General features: G+C 46.5%; 1 protein-coding gene and 1 long non-coding RNA gene across 2 annotated transcripts in view; both read left to right on the plus strand.

Moving 5' to 3' along the window:
• Positions 1 to 9,084, plus strand: part of LOC120361043 (uncharacterized) — an 83,373-nt gene extending 74,289 nt beyond the window's left edge. The window contains exons 4-5 of the long non-coding RNA XR_012515514.1: positions 1,050 to 1,170; positions 8,606 to 9,084. This is a non-coding gene — a long non-coding RNA (uncharacterized LOC120361043). The remainder of the gene's footprint in view (positions 1 to 1,049; positions 1,171 to 8,605) is intronic.
• A 13,931-nt stretch (positions 9,085 to 23,015) lies between these two features.
• DRG1 (developmentally regulated GTP binding protein 1) overlaps positions 23,016 to 23,184 on the plus strand; it is a 40,155-nt gene continuing 39,986 nt past the window's right edge. Inside the window, exon 1 of the mRNA XM_039462479.2 lies at positions 23,016 to 23,164. Coding sequence (XP_039318413.1) covers positions 23,123 to 23,164 — 42 coding nt within the window. The 5' untranslated portion in view covers positions 23,016 to 23,122. The remainder of the gene's footprint in view (positions 23,165 to 23,184) is intronic.

Below are 23,184 nucleotides of genomic sequence, written 5' to 3' on the forward strand. Positions count from 1 at the left end.
AGATGACAGGCGTGAGCCACTGCGCCCGGCCTAAGTTATTTTTAAAAGTATAATTAAGTTATTATTGACTATAGTCACCCTGTTACGTTATCAAATAGGTCTTATTCATCCTGTTTTTTGGTGCCCTTTAACCATTGTTTTTTGGTTTTTTTTTTTTTTTTTTGAGATGGAGTTTCGCCCTTGTTACCCAGGCTGGAGTGCAATGGCGCGATCTCGGCTCACCGCAACCTCCGCCTCCTGGGCTCAGGCAATTCTCCTGCCTCAGCCTCCTGAGTAGCTGGGATTACAGGCACGTGCCACCATGCCCAGCTAATTTTTTTTTTGCACTTTTAGTAGAGACGGGGTTTCACCATGTTGACCAGGATGGTCTCGATCTCTCGACCTCGTGATCCACCCGCCTTGGCCTCCCAAAGTGCTGGGATTACAGGCTTGAGCCACCGCGCCCGGCCGTTTTTTGTTTTTTTTTTGAGATGAAGTCTCGCTCTGTTGCCCAGGCTAGAGTGCAGTGGTAAGATCTCAGCTTGCTGCAGCCTCAACCTCCTGGGCCCAAGCAATTCCCCTGCCTCAGCCTCCTGAGTAGCTGGAACTACAGGCAGGGACCACCACACCCGGCTAATTTTCATATTTTTAGTAGAGACAGGGTTTTGCCATGTGGGACAGGTTGGTCTGAAACTCCTGGCGTCAAGTGATCCACCTGCCTCATGCTCCCAAAGTACTGGGATTACAGGCATGAGCCACTCTGCCTGGCTGAATTTTTTATTTTATTTTATTTTATTTTTATTTTTATTTTTTTGTAGTCAGAGGGTCTCACCATATTGCCCAGGTTGGTCTGGAACTCCTGGCCTCAAGCAATCCTCCTGCCTCAGCCTCCCAAAATGCAGGAATTACAGGCGTGAGCCACCCTGCCCAGCAAGTCTCTAGTCTTTGTGACCCTAGTTAAGTCTCTTCCTCTCTCTAGGATTCAGTTTCTTCATCTATAAAACCAGGGAATTGATCTAAATCAGGGGTCTCAAACTCAGGTGTTTCTTTTTCTTTTTCTTTTTTTTAAGATGGAGTCTTGCTATATCACCAGGCTGGAGTGCAGTGGCGTGATCTTGGCTAACTGCAACCTCTACCTCCCGGATTCAAGCTATTCTCCTGCCTCAGCCTCCCGAGTAGCTGGGACTACAGGTACGCTCCACCACACCTGGCTAATTTTTTTATTTTAGTAAAGACAAGGTTTCACCGTGTTGGCCAGGATGGTCTCAATCTTGTGACCTCATGATCCTCCCACCTTAGCCTCCCAAAGTGCTGGGATTACAGACATGAGCTACTGTGCCTGGACAAACTCAGGTGTTTCTAAGGGCCAGGGTAACTTGGTGAGATGTGTGGGACGATTGGGAACTACAGGGCCGAAGAAGGCACCGCAGCAAAGGGGCAGCCGGGCTGGACACAGCAGCTCCGGCCTGCAGTTCCAGCACTTTAGGAGGCCCAGTGGAGAGGATCCCTGAGCCCAGGAGTTTGAGACTACGCTGGGCAACATAGTGAGACCCTTGTCTCTACAAAAAAAGGGGCAGCCAGAGTCCAGCCTGTGAACCCAGAAGTATCTGATTTAGATCTCAGTCAATTTACAAAGTTAATTGTGCCAAGGTTAAGGACATGCCCATGACATAGCCTCAGGAGGCCCTGAAGACATGTGCCCAAGGTGGTTGGGGCACAGTTTGCTTTTTTTTGAGACGGAGTCTCCCTCTTTTTTGAGATGGAGTTGCCTAGGCTGAGTGCAGTGGCATGAGCTCGATTCACTGCAACCTCTGCCTCTTGGGTTCAAGCGATTCTCCTGCCTCAGCTTCCTGAGTAGCTGGGGCTAGAGGGTGTGCACCACGCCCAGCTAATTTTTGTATTTTTAGTAGAGATGAGAAATCACCATGTAAGCCAGGATGGTCTCAATCTCTTGACCTCCTGATCTGCCTGCCTCAGCCTCCCAAAGTGCTGGGATTACAGGCATGAGCTATCACACCCAGCCCACAGTTTGCTTTTATACATTTTAGGGAGACATGAGACATCAATCAATATGTGTATATGTACCTTGGTTCATTCTGGAAAGGCAGGACAACAGGAAGCAGGAGCTTCAAGGTCACAGGTAGATTACAAGGACAAAGAGTTGCTGCATTCTTTTGAGTCCTTGATCAGCCTGTCCCTGAATCCACAATTTAGTCTGGCTCAGTGAATCTTCATTTTTACATAAACAATAGGGCAGAGGAAGCAATCAGATATGCATTTGTCTCAGGTTAGCAAAGTGATGACTTTCTGTTTGGCAGCTGTGAAGATAAGCTATCATTTACATTGCCAGGTGAAATTCAACAGAACTGATTTAGGGTAAAGATCCTGAGGCTTGGCCAGGTGCGGTGGCTCAAGCCTGTAATCCCAGCACTTTGGGAGGCTGAGGTGGGTGGATCACGAGGTCGAGAGATCGAGACCATCCTGGTCAACACGGTGAAACCCCGTCTCTACTAAAAATCTAAAAAATTAGCTGGGCATGGTGGCGCGTGCCTGTAATCCCAGCTACTCAGGAGGCTGAGGCAGGAGAATTGCCTGAACCCAGGAGGCGGAGGTTGGGGTGAGCCGAGATGGCGCCATTGCACTCCAGCCTGGGTAACAAGAGCGAAACTCCGTCTCACAAAAAAAAAAAAAGGATCATGAGGCTCACAAGAAATTTCCTTATGGGCAAATTGTGCAGGAGGTATGTAGCTTTTTTTGTATCTTTGTAGCTATCTTATTTAGGAATAAAATGGGAAGCAGGTTTACCTGACATAGTTCCCAGCTTGACTTTTATTTCTTTTTTTTTTTTTTTTTTGAGACGGAGTTTCGCTCTTGTTACCCAGGCTGGAGTGCAATGGCGCCATCTCGGCTCACCGCAACCTCCGCCTCCTGGGTTCAGGCAATTCTCCTGTCTCAGCCTCCTGAGTAGCTGGGATTACAGGCACGCGCCACCACGCCCAGCTAGTTTTTTGTATTTTTAGTAGAGACGGGGTTTCACCATGTTGACCAGGATGGTCTCGATCTCTTGACCTCGTGATCCACCTGCCTCGGCCTCCCAAAGTGCTGGGATTACAGGCTTGAGCCACCGCGCCCGGCCTCTTTTTTTTTTTTTGACATGGAGTTTCACTCTTGTTGCCCAGGCTGGAGTACAATGGCGCAATCTCCGCTCACTGTAACCCCCATCTCCTGGGTTCAAGCGATTCTCCTGCCTCAGCCTCAGGAGTAGCTGGGATTACAGCTACACCCGCCACCACGCCCAGCTAATTTTTTGTGTTTTAGTGGAGGCATGATTTTACCATATTGGTCAGGATGGTTTTGAACTCCTGACCTCAGATGATCCACCCACCTTGGCCTCCCAAAGTCCTGGTATTACAGGTGTGAGCCACTGCACCCAGCCCCAGCTTGACTTTTCTTTTGGCCTAGTGATTTTGGGGTGCCAAGATTTGTATTTTCCTTTGACAAGCCATTCATGAGAAAGTGGGCCTAGGGCCCATCAGATTTTCTGACTTTTCACAAGAATCTGGAAATCATTTTTAAATGTTTGGCAATTGTTCTAAAATGTCCCATAAACATATGCTGGTCCAGTGGAGCAGGCCAGTGGGCCAGAGTGGGATGCCAGCCCCCAGTTTATCACCCCTGGAATAAATGGCTATTCTTGGAGAAGTCCTCTGACTGCCCGTTTGCCATTTTATAGCCTGGAAATTGCTACCAGGGTTCCCAAGTGGGCCCTTCTCTGCTGATGGGATGTAATGTATGACCTTGGGCAGCAAGGTCAAATGGTTTGAGGCTGCAGGCCATACGTCCTCGAGAGGAGAGCTCTGAGATGGGGACTGGGCCTCAGCACAAGTTGCCTGTAGCCTCCAGAAACTCAAGAGTTTCCTTAGCAATTTCTAGAAACCTCAGCAGAGTTCCCCACCCTTGGCAAGCTCATCCGATCCAGCAGACCCAGGGTGGCTGATAAATAATTTGCAGTGAATCGGAACTTGGATTTACAGCAAGTAATCATGGACAGAGCGTTAGGTATCATCTAATTCAATTTCTCCATTTTACAGACCCAGAGGAGAAAGCAATATGCCCCAAACCCTAGAGAACCCAGATTCCTGCTAAAAGGACACTGATTACTAGTGAGCCCCTAGGAGCCAGATAGGCCTGGGTTCAAATCCTAGCTTTGTCAATTATCAACTCCTGACTTTGAGCCTTTTTGAAGATAAACAAATCTGTTCTGTAATTCTTGCTGCTACACCTGGGGCAATTCCCTTTCCCTACATATTTCTCTTCTCCCCGCCCCCCGCCCCCACACACAAAAAGTCTTGGCTGGGCATGGTGGCCCAAGTCTGTAATCCCAGTGCTTTGGGAGGCTGAGCAGGGAGGATCCCTTGAGGCCAGGAGTTCCTGACCAGGCTGGGCAACATAACAAGACCTTTTTTTCTCTCTACCAAAATTTAAAAGTTCTGCTTGTGGCCGGGCACAGTGGCTCACACCTATAATCCTAGCACTTTGGGAGGCTGAGGTGGGTGGATCACCTGAGGTCAGGAGTTCAAGACCAGCCTGGCCATCATGGTGAAACCCCATCTTTAAAAAAAAAAAAAAATGGCCGGGCACAGTGGCTCAAGCCTGTAATCCCAGCACTTTGGGAGGCCGAGGCGGGTGGATCACGAGGTCAAGAGATCAAGACCATCCTGGTCAACATGGTGAAACCCCGTCTCTACTAAAAATACAAAAAAAGTAGCTGGGCATGGTGGCACATGCCTGCAATCTGAACTACTCAGGAGGCTGAGGCAGGAGAATTGCCTGAACCCAGGAGGCGGTGGTTGCAGTGAGCTGAGATCGCGCCCTTGCACTCCAGCCTGGGTAACAAGAGCGAAACTCCGTCTCAAAAAAAAAAAGTTCTGCTTGTTTTCTCAACAGTGGGCTCAGATATCAACTCCTCTCTGAAGCCTTTCATTCATCTATTCATTTGACTAGATAATACATTCACACATTCCAAATTCAAACAGTAGGAAGTATTTATTTTCTTTTTATTTTCTTGTGACAGGGTCTTACCCTGTTACCCAGGTTGGAGTGCAGTGGCACGATCATGGCTCACTGCAGCCTCAACCTCTTGTGCTCAAAACAATCCTCCCTTGAGTTCTTGTCTGTAAGCTCAGCTACTTGGAAGGCTCAGTTGGGGGGATCCCTTGAGCCCAGGATCATGCCATGCCACTGCATTGCAGCCTGGGCAAGAGAGTGAGAACCTATCCAAAAAAAGAAGGAAAGAAAGAAGGGAGGGAGGGAGGAAGGAAGGAAGGAAGGAAGAAGATTCACAAATTGTTGAATTAAAAGAGTGAGCTACTACTCCATACAAATAATAGGATCTCAGTTTTGCCTGGATAAAAAAAGACAGGCATAGAAAAAATATTTGAAGATATGCAGCAAAATCTTATCAGTTGGGGGACAGAATCACAGGTTAATTTTTTTCCTAATTTCCTTTTTTTTTTTTTTTTTTTTTGAGACGAAGTCTCGCTCTGTCGCCCAGGCTGGAGCAAAGTGGAGCAATCTTGGCTTACTGCAACCCCCACCTCCCAGGTTGAAGTGATTCTCCTGCCTCAGCTTCCTGAGTCTCCTGAGTAGCTGGGACTACAGTTGCATGCCATCACACCTGGCTACTTTTTTGTATTTTAGTAGAACGGGGTTTCGCCGTGTTGCCCAGGCTGGTCTCAAACTCTTGAGCTCAGGCAATCCATCTGCCTTAGCCTCCCATGTTATTCTTTATTTCCAGGTTTTTCCTTTTCTTCTTCTTTTTTTTTTTTTTTTTGACAGAGTCTTGCCGTATTGCCCAGGATAGAGTGCAGTGGTTTAACTTCCACCTTCCAGGTTCAAGTGATTCTCCTGCCTGAGCCCCCCAAGTATCTGGGATTACAGGCACCTGACACCACACCCAGCTAATTTTTATATTTTTAGTAGAGATGGGATTTCACCATGTTGGTCAAGCTGGTCTCGAACTCCTGACCTCATGATCCACCCTTCTCGGCTTTCCAAAGTGCTGGGATTACAGGCGTGAGCCATCGTGCCCAACCTATTTCCAGGTTTTTCTACATAACCATGGATTTACCTTGTAGTCTTTAAAAAATGACAGTTCTTGGCTGGGCGCAGTGGCTCATGCCTGTAATCCCAGCACATTTTGGGAGGCCGAGCCAGGTGGATCACTTGAGGTCAGGAGTTTGAGACCAGCCTGGCCAACATGGCGAAACCTCATCTTTACTAAAAATACAAAAATTAGCTGGGCATGATGGCACATACCTATAATCCCAGCTACTTGGGAGGCTGAGGCAGGAGAATCTCTTGAACCCAGGAGGCAGAGGTTTCAATGAGCTGAGATCATGCCATTGAACTCCAGCCTGAGTGCCAATGAGATTTCGCCTCAAAACAAAACAAAAACAAAAAGGCCAGGCAGGGTGGCTCACGCCTGTAATTCCAGCACTTTGGGAGGCCAAGGTGAGCAGATCACGAGGTCAGGAGATCAAAACCATCCTGGCTAACACAGTGAAACAACCCCATCTCTACTAAAGGTACAAAAAATTAGCTGGAAGGGCCATCAGGCCCAGCTAATTTTTGTATTTTTAGTAGAGATGGAGTTTCACTATGTTGGCCAGGATGGTCTTAATCTTTTGACCTGGTGATCTGCGCGCCTCGGCCTCCCAAAGTTCTGGGATTACAGGCATGAGCCACCGCACCCAGTCAGTTCTTTGCATTGTTAACTCTCTTACACTTTTTTTTTTTTTTTTTTTTTTTTTTTAAGAGAGGGCCTCAATCTGTCTGTGACCTAGGCTGGAGTGCAGTGGTGCGATCTTGGCTCACTGCAACTTCTGCCCCCACCTTGGGCTCAAGTGATCATCCCACCTTAGCCTCCTGAGTAGCTGGGACCACAGGCGCACACCACCACACCCAGCTAATTTTTTGTGTTTTTAGTAGAGACAGGGTTTCACTATGTTGCCCAGGCTGGTCGTGAACACCTGGACTCAAGCTATCCTCCTGCCTCGCTCTACAGTTGGTGGGATTACAGGCATGAGCGACTGAGCCCAGCCCTATTATTTCTATTTTAGAGATGTGCAGACTCAGGTTAAAGAAAGGTGTAGGATTTCTCCAAAGTCTGAAGCTAAGGTGTGGAGTCATGACTCTGAAGTCCGTATCTCCCCAAATACTGTTCTCTGCTTCCTTAGGGAAGATCCCTCAGTCACTTCCTTCATTCTGCTAGCTGTGAACATGCGGTATCTAAAGATTATGCAAGGGGCCAGAGAGGCCAGTGGAAACAAAGACACAGAGCAACATCTAGAATGAGGCTGGCATTCTCAGTGACAATGTTGAATTCCACATACACACAGGCATATGTCCATGCCTCAATGGGTACAAATATATTGTTTTAGTCAAATCTCTTTTGGAAACAAATAGCAAGGACCTATTCAAATTAGCCTAAGTGAACAGAAAATGAATTTAGTAGAAGGCACTGTCACCTCTTAGGATCCAAAAGTAATAGGGCCTCAGGGGGCCTAGAAGGGTACATGGGAAGGAGTCAGGAGCTCCAGGAAGCAGTTAAACTTTTTTGGTTGCAGGTAACAAAGTCAACTCAAGCACCTCCATAAGTAGAAAAGAACTCTGAAAGACACAAGGGTGTCTCCTGGAACCCGTAAGCAGGAATGCCAGCAGGCCTGCAAGGAGGCAAACAAGCACTTTGAAACCAAGGAAATCCTTTCTCTTCATCATTTGTCTCTGCTTTTCCTTCTTTCTTTCTTTCTGTCTCTCTCTCTCTCTCTCTCTCTGTTTCTTTCTTTCTTTCTTTTTCTTTCTTTCAGACAGAGTCTTGCTCTGTCTCCCAGGCAAGAGATTGTGCAGTGGCACAATCTCGGCTCACTACAACCTCCCCCTACCAGATTCAAGCAATTCTCCTGTCTCAGCCTCCCAAGTAGCTGGGACAACAAGCATGCACCACATTGCCTGGCTAATTTTTTTTTTTTAATTTTTTTCTTTTAAAGACGGGTTTAACCATATTGGTCAGGCTAGTCTCGAACTCCTGACCTCAGGTAATATGCCCACCTCAGCCTCCCAAAGTGCTGGGACTACAGGCGTGAGCCACCGCGCCGGGCTTGCCTGGCTAATTTTTGTATTTCTAGTAGAGACAGGGTTTCACCATGTTGACCATGCTGATTCTTGAACTCTTGGTCTCAAGTGATCTGCCCACCTTGGCCTCCCAAAGTGCTAGGATTACAGGCATGAGCCACCACACCCAGCCTCTGCCATGCTTTTCTCAGAATGCAATGATCAGCTGCTCTATTTCTCTGGTACAGATGCAAGGTGGCCAGAACATGCCTGCTCTCCAGCTCCCCAGTTTCATATGTGTAGTTTTAGTCACAAAGAAAGACTGGTTCTCTCAGCAGATTCCAGGAAGAAAGACTGTCTGGCTAAACATGGTTCCCCTACCACCCCAAGTTCAAAGCTGTGGTCAAAGTCAGGATCACGTGGTGCAAATGTGGCTTCCTTGAAACAGCCATCATTTCGTATTTCTCCTGGGCATCCTTGCCCTCTGCAAATTGGCTTTCTCTTATCTATCCAGGCTCATGGCAGAAAATGGCTACACCATGGACCTCAAATTTTGTCACGTTCCTTCACCCAGCCATGCTAGAAACCAATCAAAACTGTTGAGCCTCGATGCTGACTCCCTTGGAAAGAGAATTTGGTGAGTCCAACTCAGATCCCTGTCTGCTCTGGGGCCAGGAGAAGGGAAAGAGTTCTGTCCTACCAAAGGGTTGCCCTGGTCCATCCCCTGGGGAGAGGGCAGGTCTCAGAAAATGTGGATTACGTCAAGGCAAGGTAATTTGTGCCTGTAATCCCAGCATTTTGGGAGGCTGAGGTGGGAGGGTCACTTAAGGCCAAAAGTTTTGAGACCGGCCTGAACCATAAAGTGAGATCCCATCTCTAAAACAAATAAATAAATAAAATAAAAATAATCAGCAGCATGGTGGTGCATGCCTGTGGTCCCAGATACTCAGGAAGCTGCAGTGAACTATGATCTCACCACTGCCTCCAGTCTGGGCAACAGAGTGAGACCCTGTCATGAAAAACAATTGGTTTTTTTTTTTTTTTTTTTTTTTTTTGAGACAGAGTTTCACTTTTATTGCCCAGGCTGGAGTGCAATGGTGCGATCTTGGCTCATTGCAACCTCCACCTCCTGGGCTCCAGCAATTCTCCTGCCTCAGCCTCCCAAGTGCCACCCTGCCCAGGCATGTGCCACCCTGCCCAGCTAATTTTGTATTTTTAGTAGAGATGGTGTTTCTCCGTGCTGGTCAGGCTAGTCTCAAACTCCTGACCTCAGGTGATCTACCCACTTCGGCCTCCCAAAGTGCTGAGATTATAGGCTTGAGCCACTGTGCCTAGCCAAAAAACAATTTTTTTAATATTTCATTTTATTTCATTTCATTTTATTTTTGAGATGGAGTCTCGCTCTGTTGCCCAGGCTGGAGTGCAATGTTGCAATCTCGGCTCACTGCAACTTCTGCCTCCTGGGCTGAAGCAATTTTCCTGCTTCAGCCTCGGGAGTAGCTAGGATTACAGGCACCTGCCCTCATGCCTGGGTAAATTTGTATTTTTCTGGAGACAGGGTTTCACCATGTTGACCAGGCTGATCTTAAACTCCTGACCTCAGGGGATCTGCCTTCCTTGGCCTCCCAAAGTGCTGGGATTAAAGCCATAAGCCACTGTGCCCAGACCAAAAAAAATTTTTTTTCTTTGATATAAGAAAATGTGCATTGTTAGGCCAGGTGCAGTGGCTCACACCTGTAATCCCAGCACTTTGGGAGGCCGAGGCAAGTGGATCACGAGGTCAAGAGATCAAGACCATCCTGGTCAACATGGGGAAACCCCGTCTCTACTAAAAATACAAAAAATTAGCTGGGCAAGATGGCGCACACCTGTAATCACAGCTACTCAGGAGGATGAGGCAGGAGAATTGCCTGAACCCAGGAGGCGGAGGTTGCGGTGAGCCGAGATCACGCCATTGCACTCCAGCCTGGGTAACAAGAGCAAAACTTGGTCTCAAAAAAAAAAAAAAAAAAAAAAAGTGCATTGTTTTGAACTGGGCAGATACTGCACAAGATGAGGGCTCTTCCTGATATGATTATAGCGTGTCATGGCTGCTAACCTGAAAAGCATCTTTATAAATGAAGGGCTAGCCTCCCTCTTTTCCACTGAAGCCCCAGAAAAACTGGACTACCTTTTCTTTTTAAGGGCATCAGGACTAAAAGCCTTTGTGCACAGTAATTCAATCCAGTCAATGTATGGAGCACCTAACTTGATCGAGCCACTGCCAGGCCTGGAAAGTCCAAAAATGATCCGCTATCATCATTTCTCCAGTATGTTCTGCCCCGAGTATTGTGTTTGTATTAGTCAAGTTCATTTAGAAGTCTATTATTTCTGACACAGCTGGCTTTGGAATTTCCATTTGACTGCATTAGGAGGCACTAAATTGCATGAATTCATCTGAGAGTTGAGATCACAGAAACTAATAATGTACTTGATCTCTTTGCTCACAGTCATCATTTTTTAAAACAAAAATATTATGAAGGCCATTGATGGCGGTGAAATTAATATCCGGTTGGGATTTCCCACACAGCTTCGGAGGCCTATCATTAAGGAGCTGAATCTGAGCCAGACACACTCATTATACGTGTTACATTGCCAATGGTTCTGCCGAATGCGTGGAGGAGACATGCACCTTGCAGGCGTAGACTTATCCTATCCAAGCTCAAGTTCCATTTCTTCCATCTGCTACCTGGGTGACTGCGATTGGCTCACTTGCCCTTGCCGAGCCTCAGTAATCATCTCTCTAGAAAAGGGCACAGAACCACAGACTAGCTGCTGTGACTTCTGGGAGGAGTGAAGGATTTCACTGAATAGCAAAAGGAAATTTTCACTTAGCACTTCATTAGGAATTGTTTGAATTAACTACAGAGAACCTGGGTTTCTCCTGTGATTTTTATTTAATTAATTAATTAATTAATTTTTTTTTTTTTTTTTTTTTGAGACGGAGTTTCGCTCTTGTTGCCCAAGCTGGAGTGCAATGGCGCGATCTCGTCACCGCAACCTCCGCCTCCTGAGTTCAGGCAATTCTCCTGCCTCAGCCTCCTGAGTAGCTGGGATTACAGGCACACGCCACCATGCCCAGCTAATTTTTTGTGTTTTTAGTAGAGACGGGGTTTCACCATGTTGAACAGGATGGTCTCGATCTCTTGACCTCGTGATCCACCCGCCTCGGCCTCCCAAAGTGCTGGGATTACAGGCGTGAGCCACCGTGCCCGGCCCAGAATTTTTTTTTTGAGAAAGAAAAAAGAAAAACAAGAAAAAGAATAAAGAAGAGGAAGAAAGAGAAAGAGGAAGAGGGAGAGAGAATGGGGGTATTGCTTTATTGCCCGGGCTAGAATGCAATCTAAATATGGGTATGCCTATAATTGTGCTTAATAATGGAGACATGAAAGAAAATGAGGGGCCGGGCGCGGTGGCTCAAGCCTGTAATCTCAGCACTTTGGGAGGCCGAGGCGGGCGGATCACGAGGTCAAGAGATCGAGACCACCCTGGTCAACATGGTGAAACCCCGTCTCTACTAAAAATACAAAAAATTGGCTGGGCATGGTGGCGCATGCCTGTAATCCCAGCTACTCAGGAGGCTGAGGCTGAAGAATTGCCTGAACCCAGGAGGCGGAGGTTGCGGTGAGCTGAGATCATGCCATTGCACTCCAGCCTGGGTAACAAGAGCGAAACTCCGTCTCAAAAAAAAAAAAAAAAAAGAAAATGAGGGAAGAGAATAACAAACGAGGAGCCAACCAATATTTCATTTAAACTTCTAAGTTGATATGATGTGGTACTGATAAGAGTGTATATTTTGTGTATTTAAAGTGGAGAGTTCTATAAATGTTAATTAAGTTTACTTGTTCCAGATCTGAGTTCAAGTCCTGGATATCGTTGTTAATTTTCTGTCTCATTGATCTGTCTAATATTAATGTTGAAGTCTCCCACTATTATTGTGTGGGAGTCTAAGTCTCTTTATTAGTCTTGTATGTCTGGGTATTCCTGTATTGGGTGCGTACATATTTAGGATCTTTAGCTTTTCTTGTTGTTGCATTGATCCTTTTATCATTATATAATGTCCTTCTTTGCTTCTTTTGATCTTTGTTGCTTTAACGACTATTTTATCAGAGGCAAAAATTGTAACTTCTGCTTTTTATTTATTTATTTTTGCTCTCCGTTTGGTTGGTAAATCTTTCTCCATCCCTTTGTTTTGAGTCTTTGTGTATCCTTGAATGTGAGATGGGTCTGGATGCAGCATACCGATGGGTTTTAGTTTTTTATCCAAATTGCCTGTCTGTCTTTGGATTGGGGGATTTAGTCAATTTAAATTTAGGATTAATAATGATATATGTGAGTTTAATACTGCCATTTAATATTAGCTGGCTCTTTTGTCCATTAGTTGATGTAAATTCTTCATTATATTGATGCTCTTTACTTTTTGGTATTTTTTAGAAAGGCTGATACTGTTTGTTCCTTTCTATGTGTAGTGGTTCTTTCAGAAGCTCTTGTAAAGCAGGCCTGGTGGTGAGGAAATCTCTGAGTGCTTGCTTGTTCACAAAAAACTTTATTTTTCCTTCACTTGTGAAGCTTAGTTTGGCTGGATGTGCAATTCTGGGTTGGAAGTTCTTTTCTTTAAGGATGTTGAATATTGGTCCCCACTCTCTTCTGGCTTGCAGGGTTTCTGCTGAGAGATCTGCTGTGAGTCCGATAGGCTTCCCTTTGTGGGTAACCTGACCTTTCTCTCTGGCTGCCCTTAGTATTTTCTCCTTCATTTCAACGCTGGTGAATCTGACGATTATGTGCCCTGGAGTTGCTCTTCTTGAGGAATATCTTTGTGGTGTTCTCTGTATTACCTGGAGTTGAATATTATCCTGCCTTACTAGGTTGGGAAAATTTTCCTGAATAATATCCTGAAGCGTATTTTCCAGTTTGGATTCATTCAATTCGTCACATTCAGGTACACCTATCAAGCGTAGATTAGGTCTTTTCACATAGTCCCGTATTTCTTGGAGACTTTGCTCGTTCCTTTTTATCCTTTTTTCTCTAATCTTGTCTTCTTGTTTTATTTCATTGAGTTGGTCTTCGACCTCTGATATCCTTTCTTCTGCTTGATCAATTCGGCTGTTAAAACTTGCGCATACTTCACGAAGTTCTCGTATTGTGTTTTTCAGCTCCATCAATTCACTTATATTCCTCTCTAAATTGTGTATTCTTTTTTTTTTTTAATCATCTTTTTTTTTTTTTTCTTTGAGGCAGAGTTTCGCTCTTGTTACCCAGGCTGGAGTGCAATGGCGCGATCTCGGTTCACCGCAACCTCCGCCTCCTGGGTTCAGGCAATTCTCCTGCCTCAGCCTCCTGAGTAGCTGGGATTACAGGCACGAGCCACCATACCCAGCTAATTTTTTGTATTTTTAGTAGAGACGGGGTTTCACCATGTTGACCAGGATGGTCTCGATCTCTCGACCTCGTGATCCACCCGCCTCGGCCTCCCAAAGTTCTGGGATTACAGGCTTGAGCCACCGCGCCTGGCAAAATTGTGTATTCTTGTTAACATTTCGTCAAACCTTTTTTCAAAGTTCTTAGTTTCTTTGGATTGGGTTAAAACAAGTTCTTTTAATTCACAGAAGTTTCTTATTATCCACATTTTGAAGCCTGCTTCTGTAATTGGAACACACTCGTTCTCCATCAAGCCTTGTTTCGTTGCTGATGAGGAACTGTGATCCCCTGCTGAGGGAGAGGCGTTCTGATCTTGGGTATTCTCAGCCTTTTTTGGCTGTTTTCTTCCCTTCGTTGTAGATTTATCCATCTGTGGTCTTTATAATTACTGTCTTTGTAATTGGGTTTCTGAGTGGACGTCCAACTTACTGATTCTCAACGCCGAAATCTGAGCAACCCACTGCGCCAACCAAAACAGCAGCGTTAAGTAAGATTCATGGTGCTTGCCGGGCGCGGTGGCTCCAGCCTGTAATCCCAGCACTTTGGGAGGCCGAGGCGGGTGGATCACGACGTCAAGAGATCGAGACCATCCTGGTCAACATGGTGAAACCCCGCCTCTACTAAAAATACAAAAAATTAGCTGGGCATGGTGGCACATGCCTGTAATCCCAGCTACTCAGGAGGCTGAGGCAGGAGAATTGCCTGAACCCAGGAGGCGGAGGTTGCGGTGAGCCGAGATCGCGCCATTGCACTCCAGCCTGGGTAACAAGAGCGAAATTCTGTCTCAAAATAAATAAATAAATAAATAAGATTCATGGTGCTTTTCTGACTCTGCACCAAGAACCGACGCTCCAAGGCGCCTGCAAAACCGCCTCTCTGGTTACAAGAGTCGCACTGGCGACCCGTGGGGCTCCTCCGCTGGGAATCTCCTGCTGTGTGAGCAACAAGAATTCATCTGAAAGTGTGGCGTCCTCTCGTTCTCTGCGCTTTCACTGGAAGCTACAATCCCGAGCTACTAGTGATCAGCCATCTTGGATCTCTCTCCTTTTTTTCTTTTTTTACCTGTACACGTCAAGGAATAATAATAATAATAATTTTTTTTTTTTTTAAGAAGGAGTCTTGGGCCGGGTGCGGTGGCTCAATCCTGTGATCCCAGCACTTTGGGAGGCCGAGGCGGGTAGATCACGAGGCCAAGAGATCGAGACTGTCCTGGTCAACATGGTGAAACCCCGTCTCTACTAAAAATACAAAAAATTAGCTGGGTATGGTGGCACGTGTCTGTAATCCCAGCTACTCAGGAGGCTGAGGCAGGAGAATTGCCTGAACCCAGGAGGCGGAGGTTGCGGTGAGCCGAGATCGTGCCATTGCACTCCAGCCTGGGTAACAAGAGTGAAAACTCCATCTCAAAAAAAAAAAGAAAAGAAAAAAGAAAAAGAAAGAGAAGGAATCTTGCTCTATCACCCAAGCTGGAGTGCAGTGGCATGATCTTGGATCACTGCAACCTCCAACTCCCAGGTTCAAGCGATTCTCCTGCCTCAGCTTCCCAAGTAGCTGAGACTACAGGTGGGTGCCACCACACCCAGCTAATTTTTGTATTTTCAGTAGAAACGAGGTTTCACTATGTTGGCAAGGCTGATCTTGAACTTTTGACCTCAGGTGATCCACCCACCTCAGCCTCCCAAAATGCTGGAATTACAGGCCTGAGTCACTGCACCCAACCTCTCCTATGATTTTTTTTTTTAGGCTGTTGGAGTGCAATGTTGTGATCTCGGCTCACCGCAACCTCCGCCTCCTGAGTTCAAGTGATTCTCCTGCCTCAGCCTTTTGAGTAGCTGGGATTACAGGCATGTGCCACCATGACCTGCTCATTTTGTATTTTTAGTAGATATGGGGTTTCTCCATGTTGACCAGGCTGGTCTCGAACTCCTGACCTCAAGTGGTCTGCCAGCCCACTCTCCCAAATGCTGGGATTACAGGCCACATGCAAACTTCTGTCTCTTCCTACTCTCTGTGGCGCTGCTCCCTCCTTTTCTGTACCCTGTCCAGCACACTCCAGCTGCTTCAGCAGCTTCAGACACTGATTTCTGCCTCTGCAGCTTAGGAAGAACACTCCCTTGCTTGGGATCCACTTTTTTCCACTGTAATTGGGAAACTGTCCCAGGCAAAAAGCCAGGACAAACATGGGGTTCATCTTGTCTATTTCCCTTTTTCTCAAGGATCATAGTCTATTTTGCCTGTTTTTTGATAACTGAAAACATCTGCCTCTGATTTTTGTCCAGTTTTATAGTTGTTTAAGATTGTTGGGCCAGGCATGGTGGCTCACGCCTGAAATCCCAGCCCTTGGGGAGGCCGAGGTGGGTGGATCACTTGAGCTCAGGAGCTCAACAGCAGCCTGGCCAACATGGTAAAACGCTGTCTTAAAAAAAAAAAACAATAAAATAAATAAAAATATAATTTAAAAAATTACCTGGGCGTGAGGGCACGTGCCTGTGGTCCTAGCTACTCAGGAGCACAAGTGGGGAAAGTCACCAGAGAAGTCGATGGTGCAGTAAGCTGAGTTCATGCCACTAAACTCCAGGATGAGACCTCGTCTCAAAAACAACTCGGCTATAAAACTGGGGTCTGGCACAGTTGGCTCATGCCTATAATTCCAGCACTTTGGGAGGCCAAGCCGGGTGGATTATTTGAGGTCAGTAGTTTGAGACCAGCTTGGCCAACATGGTGAAACCCTGTCTGTACTAAAAAAAAAAAAAAAAATTAGCCAAGCGTGGTGGCACAAACCTGTAATCCCAGCTACTCAGGAGGCTGAGGCAGAAGAATCGCTTGAACCCAGGAGGCTGAGGTTGCAGTGAATGAGTTAAGATGGTGCCACTGCACTCCATCCTGGCCAACAGAGTAAGACCCCACCTTAAAAAAAAAGGCTGGGCACAGTGGTCTTGACTCACACTTTGTAATCCCCCACTTTGGGAGGCCAAGGTGGTAGGATCATGAGGTCAGAAAGTCAGGATCATTCTGCTAACACGGTGAAAACCCGTCTCTACTAAAAATACAAAAAATCAGCTGAGTGTAGTGGCGGGCATCTGTAGTCCTAGCTACTCAGGAGGCTGAGGCAGGAGAATCACTTGAACCCAAGAGGCGGAGGTTGCAGTGAGCCGAGATCACACCACTACACTCCAGCCTGGTGACGGAACAAGACTCTGTCTCAAAAAACAAACAAGCAAAACAAAACAAAAAAACCCCCAAGACTCAGCTATAAAACCATCTAAGCCTGATGCCTTTTAAAATGATTGAATACAAAAGAAAAAATGAGTGAATACTTAATTTTTCTGATTTCTTTTATTTTTATTTTCTTTTATTTGTTTATTTATCTATTTTTGAGATGGAGTCTGGCTCTGTCTCCCAGGCTGGAGTGCTCTGGCACCATCTCAGCTCACTGCAACCTGCGCCTCTTCTGTTCAAGTGATTTTCGTGCCTCAGCCTCCCGAGTAGCTGGGACTACAGGCGCAAGCCACTAGGCCTAGCTAATTTTTGTCTTTTTACTAGAGACGGGTTTTCACCATTTGGCCAGGCTGGTCTTGAACTCCTGACCTCAGGTGATCCACCCACCTCAGCCTCCCAGAGTGCTCGGATTACAGGCGTGAGACACTGTGTCCAGCTTCTAATTTCTTTGATAGTTATTAGTGTATTTAAGCCTTCTCTTTCTTGTCTTTTTTTTTTTTTACAAGGAAGTAATTTCTCTTTTTTTTTTTCTTTTCTTTTTGAGACAAAGTCTCACTCTGCTGCCCATACTGGAGTGTAGTGACACAATCTCGGCTGGCTGCCTGCCGTCTTGGCTTACTGCAAGCTCTGCCTCTCAGGTTCAAGCAATTCTCATGCCCCAGCCTCCCAAGTAGTTGGGACTATACTTCTAAGCCACCATGCCTGGCTAATTTTTGTATTTTTAGTGGAGAAGGGGTTTTGCCATGTTGCTCAGACTGGTCTTGAATTCCTGGCCTCAAGCAATACCCCTGCCTCAGCCTTCTAAAGTGCTGGAATTACAGGTTTCCCTAGAATTTTTTTTTTTTTTTTTTTTTTTTTTTTTTTTTTTTAGTTTCACTCTTGTTACACAGGCTGGAGTGCAATGGCACGATCTGGGCTCACCGAAACCTCCATTTCCTGGATTCAAGCAATTCTCCTGCCTCTGCCTCTTGAGTAGCTGGGATTACAGGCGCGAACCACCATGCCCAGCTAATTTTTATATTTTTAGTAGAGATGGGGTTTCACCATGTTGACCAGGATGGTCTCGATCACTTGACCTCGTGATCCACCCGTTTTGGCCTCCCAAAGTGCTGAGATTATAGGCATGAGCCACTGGGCCCGGCCAGATTTTCTAATTATTTGGCAGAGTTGCACATAATAGCCTTTTGTAATTCTTTTTTTTTTTTGAAACAAGGTCTTGCTCTGTTGTCCAGGCTGGAGTAGTGTTGTGATCTCAGCTCACTACAGCCTCCACCTCCTGGGTTCAAATGATTCTTGTGCCTCAGCTTCCTGAGTAGCTGGGACTACAGGCGTGAGCCACCACACCGAGCTAAGTTTTGAATTTTTAGTAGAGACAGGGTTTCACCATATTGCCCAGGCTTGTGATTCTTTTAATTAGCTATTATCAGTGGTTGTATGTCCTTTCTTACTCATGATTTCTATTTATTTATTTATTTTATTTTATTTTTATTTTTATTTTTATTATTTATTATTTATTATTATTTTTTTTGAGACGGAGTTTCGCTCTTGTTACCCAGGCTGGAGTGCAGTGGCACGATCTCGGCTCACCGCGACCTCCGCCTCCTGGGCTCAGGCAATTCTCCTGCCTCAGCCTCCTGAGTAGCTGGGATTACAGGCATGCGCCACCACGCCCAGTTAGTTTTTTGTATTTTTAGTAAAGACGGGGTTTCACCATGTTGACCAGGATGGTCTCGATCTCTCGACCTCGTGATCCACCCGCCTCGGCCTCCCAAAGTGCTGGGATTACAGGCTTGAGCCACCGCGCCGGGCATGTTTTTTTTTTTTTAAGAGATGGGGTCTTGCTATGTTGCCCAGGCTGGAGTGCAGTGGCTATTCACAGGCCCAATCCCACTACTGATCAGCACAGGAGTTTTTACCTGCTCCATTTCTGATCTGGGCTGGTTCACCCCTCCTTAGGCAACCTGGTGGTCCCCCACTCCCAGGAGGTCACCATATTGATGCCAAACTTAGTGTGGACACCCGATTAGCACAGCGCACTACAGCCCAGAACTCCTGGGCTCAAGCGATCCTCCCACCTCAGCCTCCTGAGCAGCTGGGACTACAGGCACGAGCCACCACACCCAGCGTCTGTTTTGTTTTTTTGAGACAGTCTCACTCTGTCCCCTAAGCTAAAGTGCAGTGGCAGGATCACAGCTCACTGCAGCCTTGTTTTCTTGAGCCCACCTCAGCCTCCTGAGTAGCTGAGATTACAGGAGCACTATCACACTGATTTTTTTGTAGAGATGGGGTTTCGTCATGTTGCCCAGTGTAGCCAGCTAAGTTTTTAATTTTTGTAGAGATGAGGTCTTGCTGTGTTACCCAGGCTGGTCTCAAACTCCTGGGCTCGAGCAGTCTTTCTGCCTTGGCCTCCCAAAGTGCTGGGAGTGAGCCAGGCATGAGCCACCGAGCCTGGCCAGGGATCATGGTTTACTGGGAGTCAGAGAAGTAAAACAGTGCCAGAAAAAGCCTGTACATTTGACCACATACAATTGTTTCGGAATGGTGGGAGTGTCTCAGGAAGAAATGAAGATTTTCTGTCAATCTTTGCTTTGTTTTATTTATTTATTTATTTATTTAAGAGACAGTTTCTTGCTCTGTCACCCAGGCTGGAGTGCAATGGTGGGATCATAGCTCACTATAATGTCAAAGTCCTGGGCTCCAGTGAATATCCTGCCTGAACCTTCCCAGTAGCTAGGATTATAGGTACAGGCCACCAACCCTGAATTTTTTTTTTTTTCTTTTTTTTTTTTTGAGACAGGGTCTCACTGTCATCCAAGCTGGAGTGCTTGCATCTGAACATGGCTCACTTAAGCCTTTACCTCCTGGGGTCAAGTGATCCTCCTGCCTCAGCCTCCTCCCACACAGCTGGGACTACAGGTGTGTGCTACCACGCCTGGCTAATTTTTAAACTTTTTGTAGACTGGCTAATGAAAAAATTTTTTTTTTTTTTTTGGTAGAGATGGGGGTCTCCCTATATTGCCCAGGCTGATCTTGAATTCCTGGCCTCAATATTGGCCCAGGTTGGTCTTGACCTCCTGGCCTCAGGCAATCCTCCCACCTCAACCTCTGAAAGGGTTGTGATTAAACTGTGAGCAACTGCCCCCAGCCTATGTATTTTTTAGATGTTTAGTACCAAGGTGCTAGTGGTTTACGCATATGACAAAATGGGCCCTTCCTGCTGCAGTTGGTGGTACTAATAGACATGGGCTAGCTATGGCTCTTTGAAGCTGAACCTGAGGTCCTGGCCTTGGCCTCGCAACCTGGATACTTCTTTATTTCTTCCTTCCTTCCTTCCTTTCTCTCTCTCTCTCTCTCTCCTTCTCTTTCTTTTTCTCCTTCCTTCCTTTCCTCCCTCCCTCCTTCTTTCTTTCCTCTTTCTCTCTGCTTGCTTTCTTCCCTCTCTCCCTCCCTTCTTCCTTCCTTCCTTGTTTTTTTTTTTTTTTTTTTGAGACGGAGTTTCGCTCTTGTTACCCAGGCTGGAGTGTAATGGCGCGATCTCGGCTCACCGCAACCTCCGCCTCCTGGGCTCAGGCAATTCTCCTGCCTCAGCCTCCTAAGTAGCTGGGATTACAGGCACGCGCCACCATGCCCAGCTAGTTTTTTGTATTTTTAGTAGAGACAGGGTTTCACCATGTTGACCAGGATGGTCTCGATCTCTCGACCTCGTGATCCACCCGCCTCAGCCTCCCAAAGTGCTGGGATTACAGGCTTGAGCCACCGCGCCCGGCCCTTCCTTGTTTTTTTGAGACGGAGTCTTGCTCTTTTCGCCCAGGCTCCAGGTTGGAGTGCATGGCACAATCTCAGCTTACTACAACCTCTGCCCTCCCGGTTCAAGTGATTCTCCTGCCTCAGCCTCCTGAGTAGCTGGAATTACAGGCGTGTACCACCACGCCCAGCTAATTTTTATATTTTTAGTAGAGAGGGGGTTCCACCATGTTGGCCAGGCTAGTCTCAGACTCCTGACCTCAGGTGATTCACCTGCCTCAGCCTCCCAAAGTGCTGGGATTACAGGTGTGAGCCACTGCGACCAGCTCCTGGATATTTCTTATGTGCAGGAACATATATATATATAAATAATATATATATATACTATACGTATATATAACATATGTATAACTATATATATATATATATATATATATAAAACATTAAAAACCAGTATGTATATTTTTTGAGACACAGTCTCGCTCTTGTTGCCCAGGCTGGAGTGTAATGGTGCAATCTCAGCTCACTGTAACCTCCGCCTCCCAGGTTCAAGCTATTCTGCCACCTCTGCCTCCAGAGTAGCTGGGATTACAGGCTCCCACCACCACGCCCAGCTAATTTTTGTACTTTTAATAGAGATGGAGTTACGCCATGTTGGCCAGGCTGGTCTCCAACTCCTGACCTCAGGTATTCCACCCGCCTCAACCTCTGAAAGTGCTGGGATTATAGGCGCGAGCCACTGAGCCCAGCTGTGCAGGAATATATCTGATTCACTCTCTGCTGTGTCCCCAGTGTTGTCACAGTGCCAGGCAGCAGTTGGAGCTCCGTAAATAATCACTGCATGAATAGGATGGCCACCCAGGACTCTGGGGAAAATGAGTATTACTCTTTGGTGCCTATTGACAGTTCAAGGCCCCAATGTGGGTCCTAGGATGTCTTTGAGCAATAAGTGATTAACTTACATGCAGGCCTCATGTAACAGATTTGCTAAAGAGAACCTATTCACAGAGCAGTGATGCCCTTGATATTGTCAGCCAATTAATTCCTTAAGTACTTCAAGTTAGGAAAGGCCTGCTGATTTGATTTTATCTGTCTTTCAAGATTGATCTTTGATCATGTCCCATTCCAGCTGGACCTCCTCATCTTCCTTCCTCCATTGCTAATGGTGTGGGATCTAATTACCTCATCATCCCCTAATTTATTTATGAAAAGGCTGAGGTTAAAGAAAGAAGAAACTCTCTTTGGCCCTTTGGGGACCTTCTGTAAAAGCTTTCCTTTCTGTTGCTCCCCACTTATGCACGATAAAACCTCCCTTTTTTTGTCTCTGGCAAGTTAGAATAGTTCTTGCTTACAAATTTAACTAAATTAAATTTCCCTCCCAGGGCTGGGTGCAGGCCAACCCCGTGGATTAAACCTGGCGGGTGGACTCCCTCTGGGATAATCAATCTATCAAAACAACCCATTGATCCTGAGGCAAACCGCTTTTAAAACCACCACACAGTTCCTGGACGTCCTGGCTTCCTCTGCATGTTACACTTGGGGAAGAGGAGTCTTCTGAAATTTTAAATTTTATTATTACACATGAAATACATGGATACATTCATCTTGTAAAAATTTAACTACAAAATTCTGTGGAATAAAATGTGAAAGGCTTCTTTCTTTGCATTCCTTCCCACTGTTAAAGAGTTTCTGATGTATTTTTCTGTTTAGGCCTTTAAGCAATGCACGTTCATACATGCACGCCTATTTAAATGTACATTTACTTTTTACAATAACATAAATGGTTATCACTACATAGATGCCGTTCCGCTAGTTGTGTTTTCCCATTTAACACGTCCTGGATATCAAGTAAGAACACAGATCTACGTTTTAATGGATGTAATATTTCAAAAACAGGATAGAGGTATTATTCATTCATCTATTTTCCTACTTATGGGTGTTAACATAGTTACAAGCTATGTTGCGAGCAGAGTTCTCTGAAAATTATCCATTCAAGTATGCACTTACTGTGGGCTCCCCATGTGCTCTACTTGGGGTTCGGAGTAAACAAAACAGACCTAAAAATAGTTTTGAATGATAGAATGGGGGAATTTTCTTTTTCCAAGTGGGTGAGACAGGCTCAAGATGGGTCTCTACGCCCTCACAAGACCAAGGAGGCCGTCGGGATGTCACCCCGGCTGTGAAAAGGGGAACCCAGGACCCGCAGATGCTAGCGAGGAACAGGGGTGCAGAACGCGAGTCGGCTTGGGGTCTGCAGCACCGAGACATTCAGTACCACGCAGGGCGAAAGGAGCGGGACCCGCCGGGCGGGGCCGAGCTGCGCGCGACCCTCCGCGCGCTCGGAGACTCCCAGACGGGGGCAGCCTCTCTGGCCCCCGGCTCCCGCGGGCTCTATGACACCGCACTGGCTCGTGGGACGGGGCGGGGCCGGCTGACGGGGAGGAGACGGCTCCACGCTATACGTCTCGCGGTGACTCTTACGTAGAACTCTCTCGCGAGAATTCGAAGTACCGCGCCTGCGCACTGCGGTGGCGTCTGGTGCAGGTTGCAGTTTGCCCGCGGGTGTGTGAAGAGAGACGGTCAGTGTGGAGGCCGCGGGGGACTCGCCAGGATGAGCAGCACCTTAGCTAAGATCGCGGAGATAGAAGCCGAGGTAACGGACGCAGCTGGCGC

Source organism: Saimiri boliviensis, chromosome 21 (assembly GCF_048565385.1).
Source record: "Saimiri boliviensis isolate mSaiBol1 chromosome 21, mSaiBol1.pri, whole genome shotgun sequence".
Lineage (NCBI taxonomy): Eukaryota > Metazoa > Chordata > Mammalia > Primates > Cebidae > Saimiri > Saimiri boliviensis.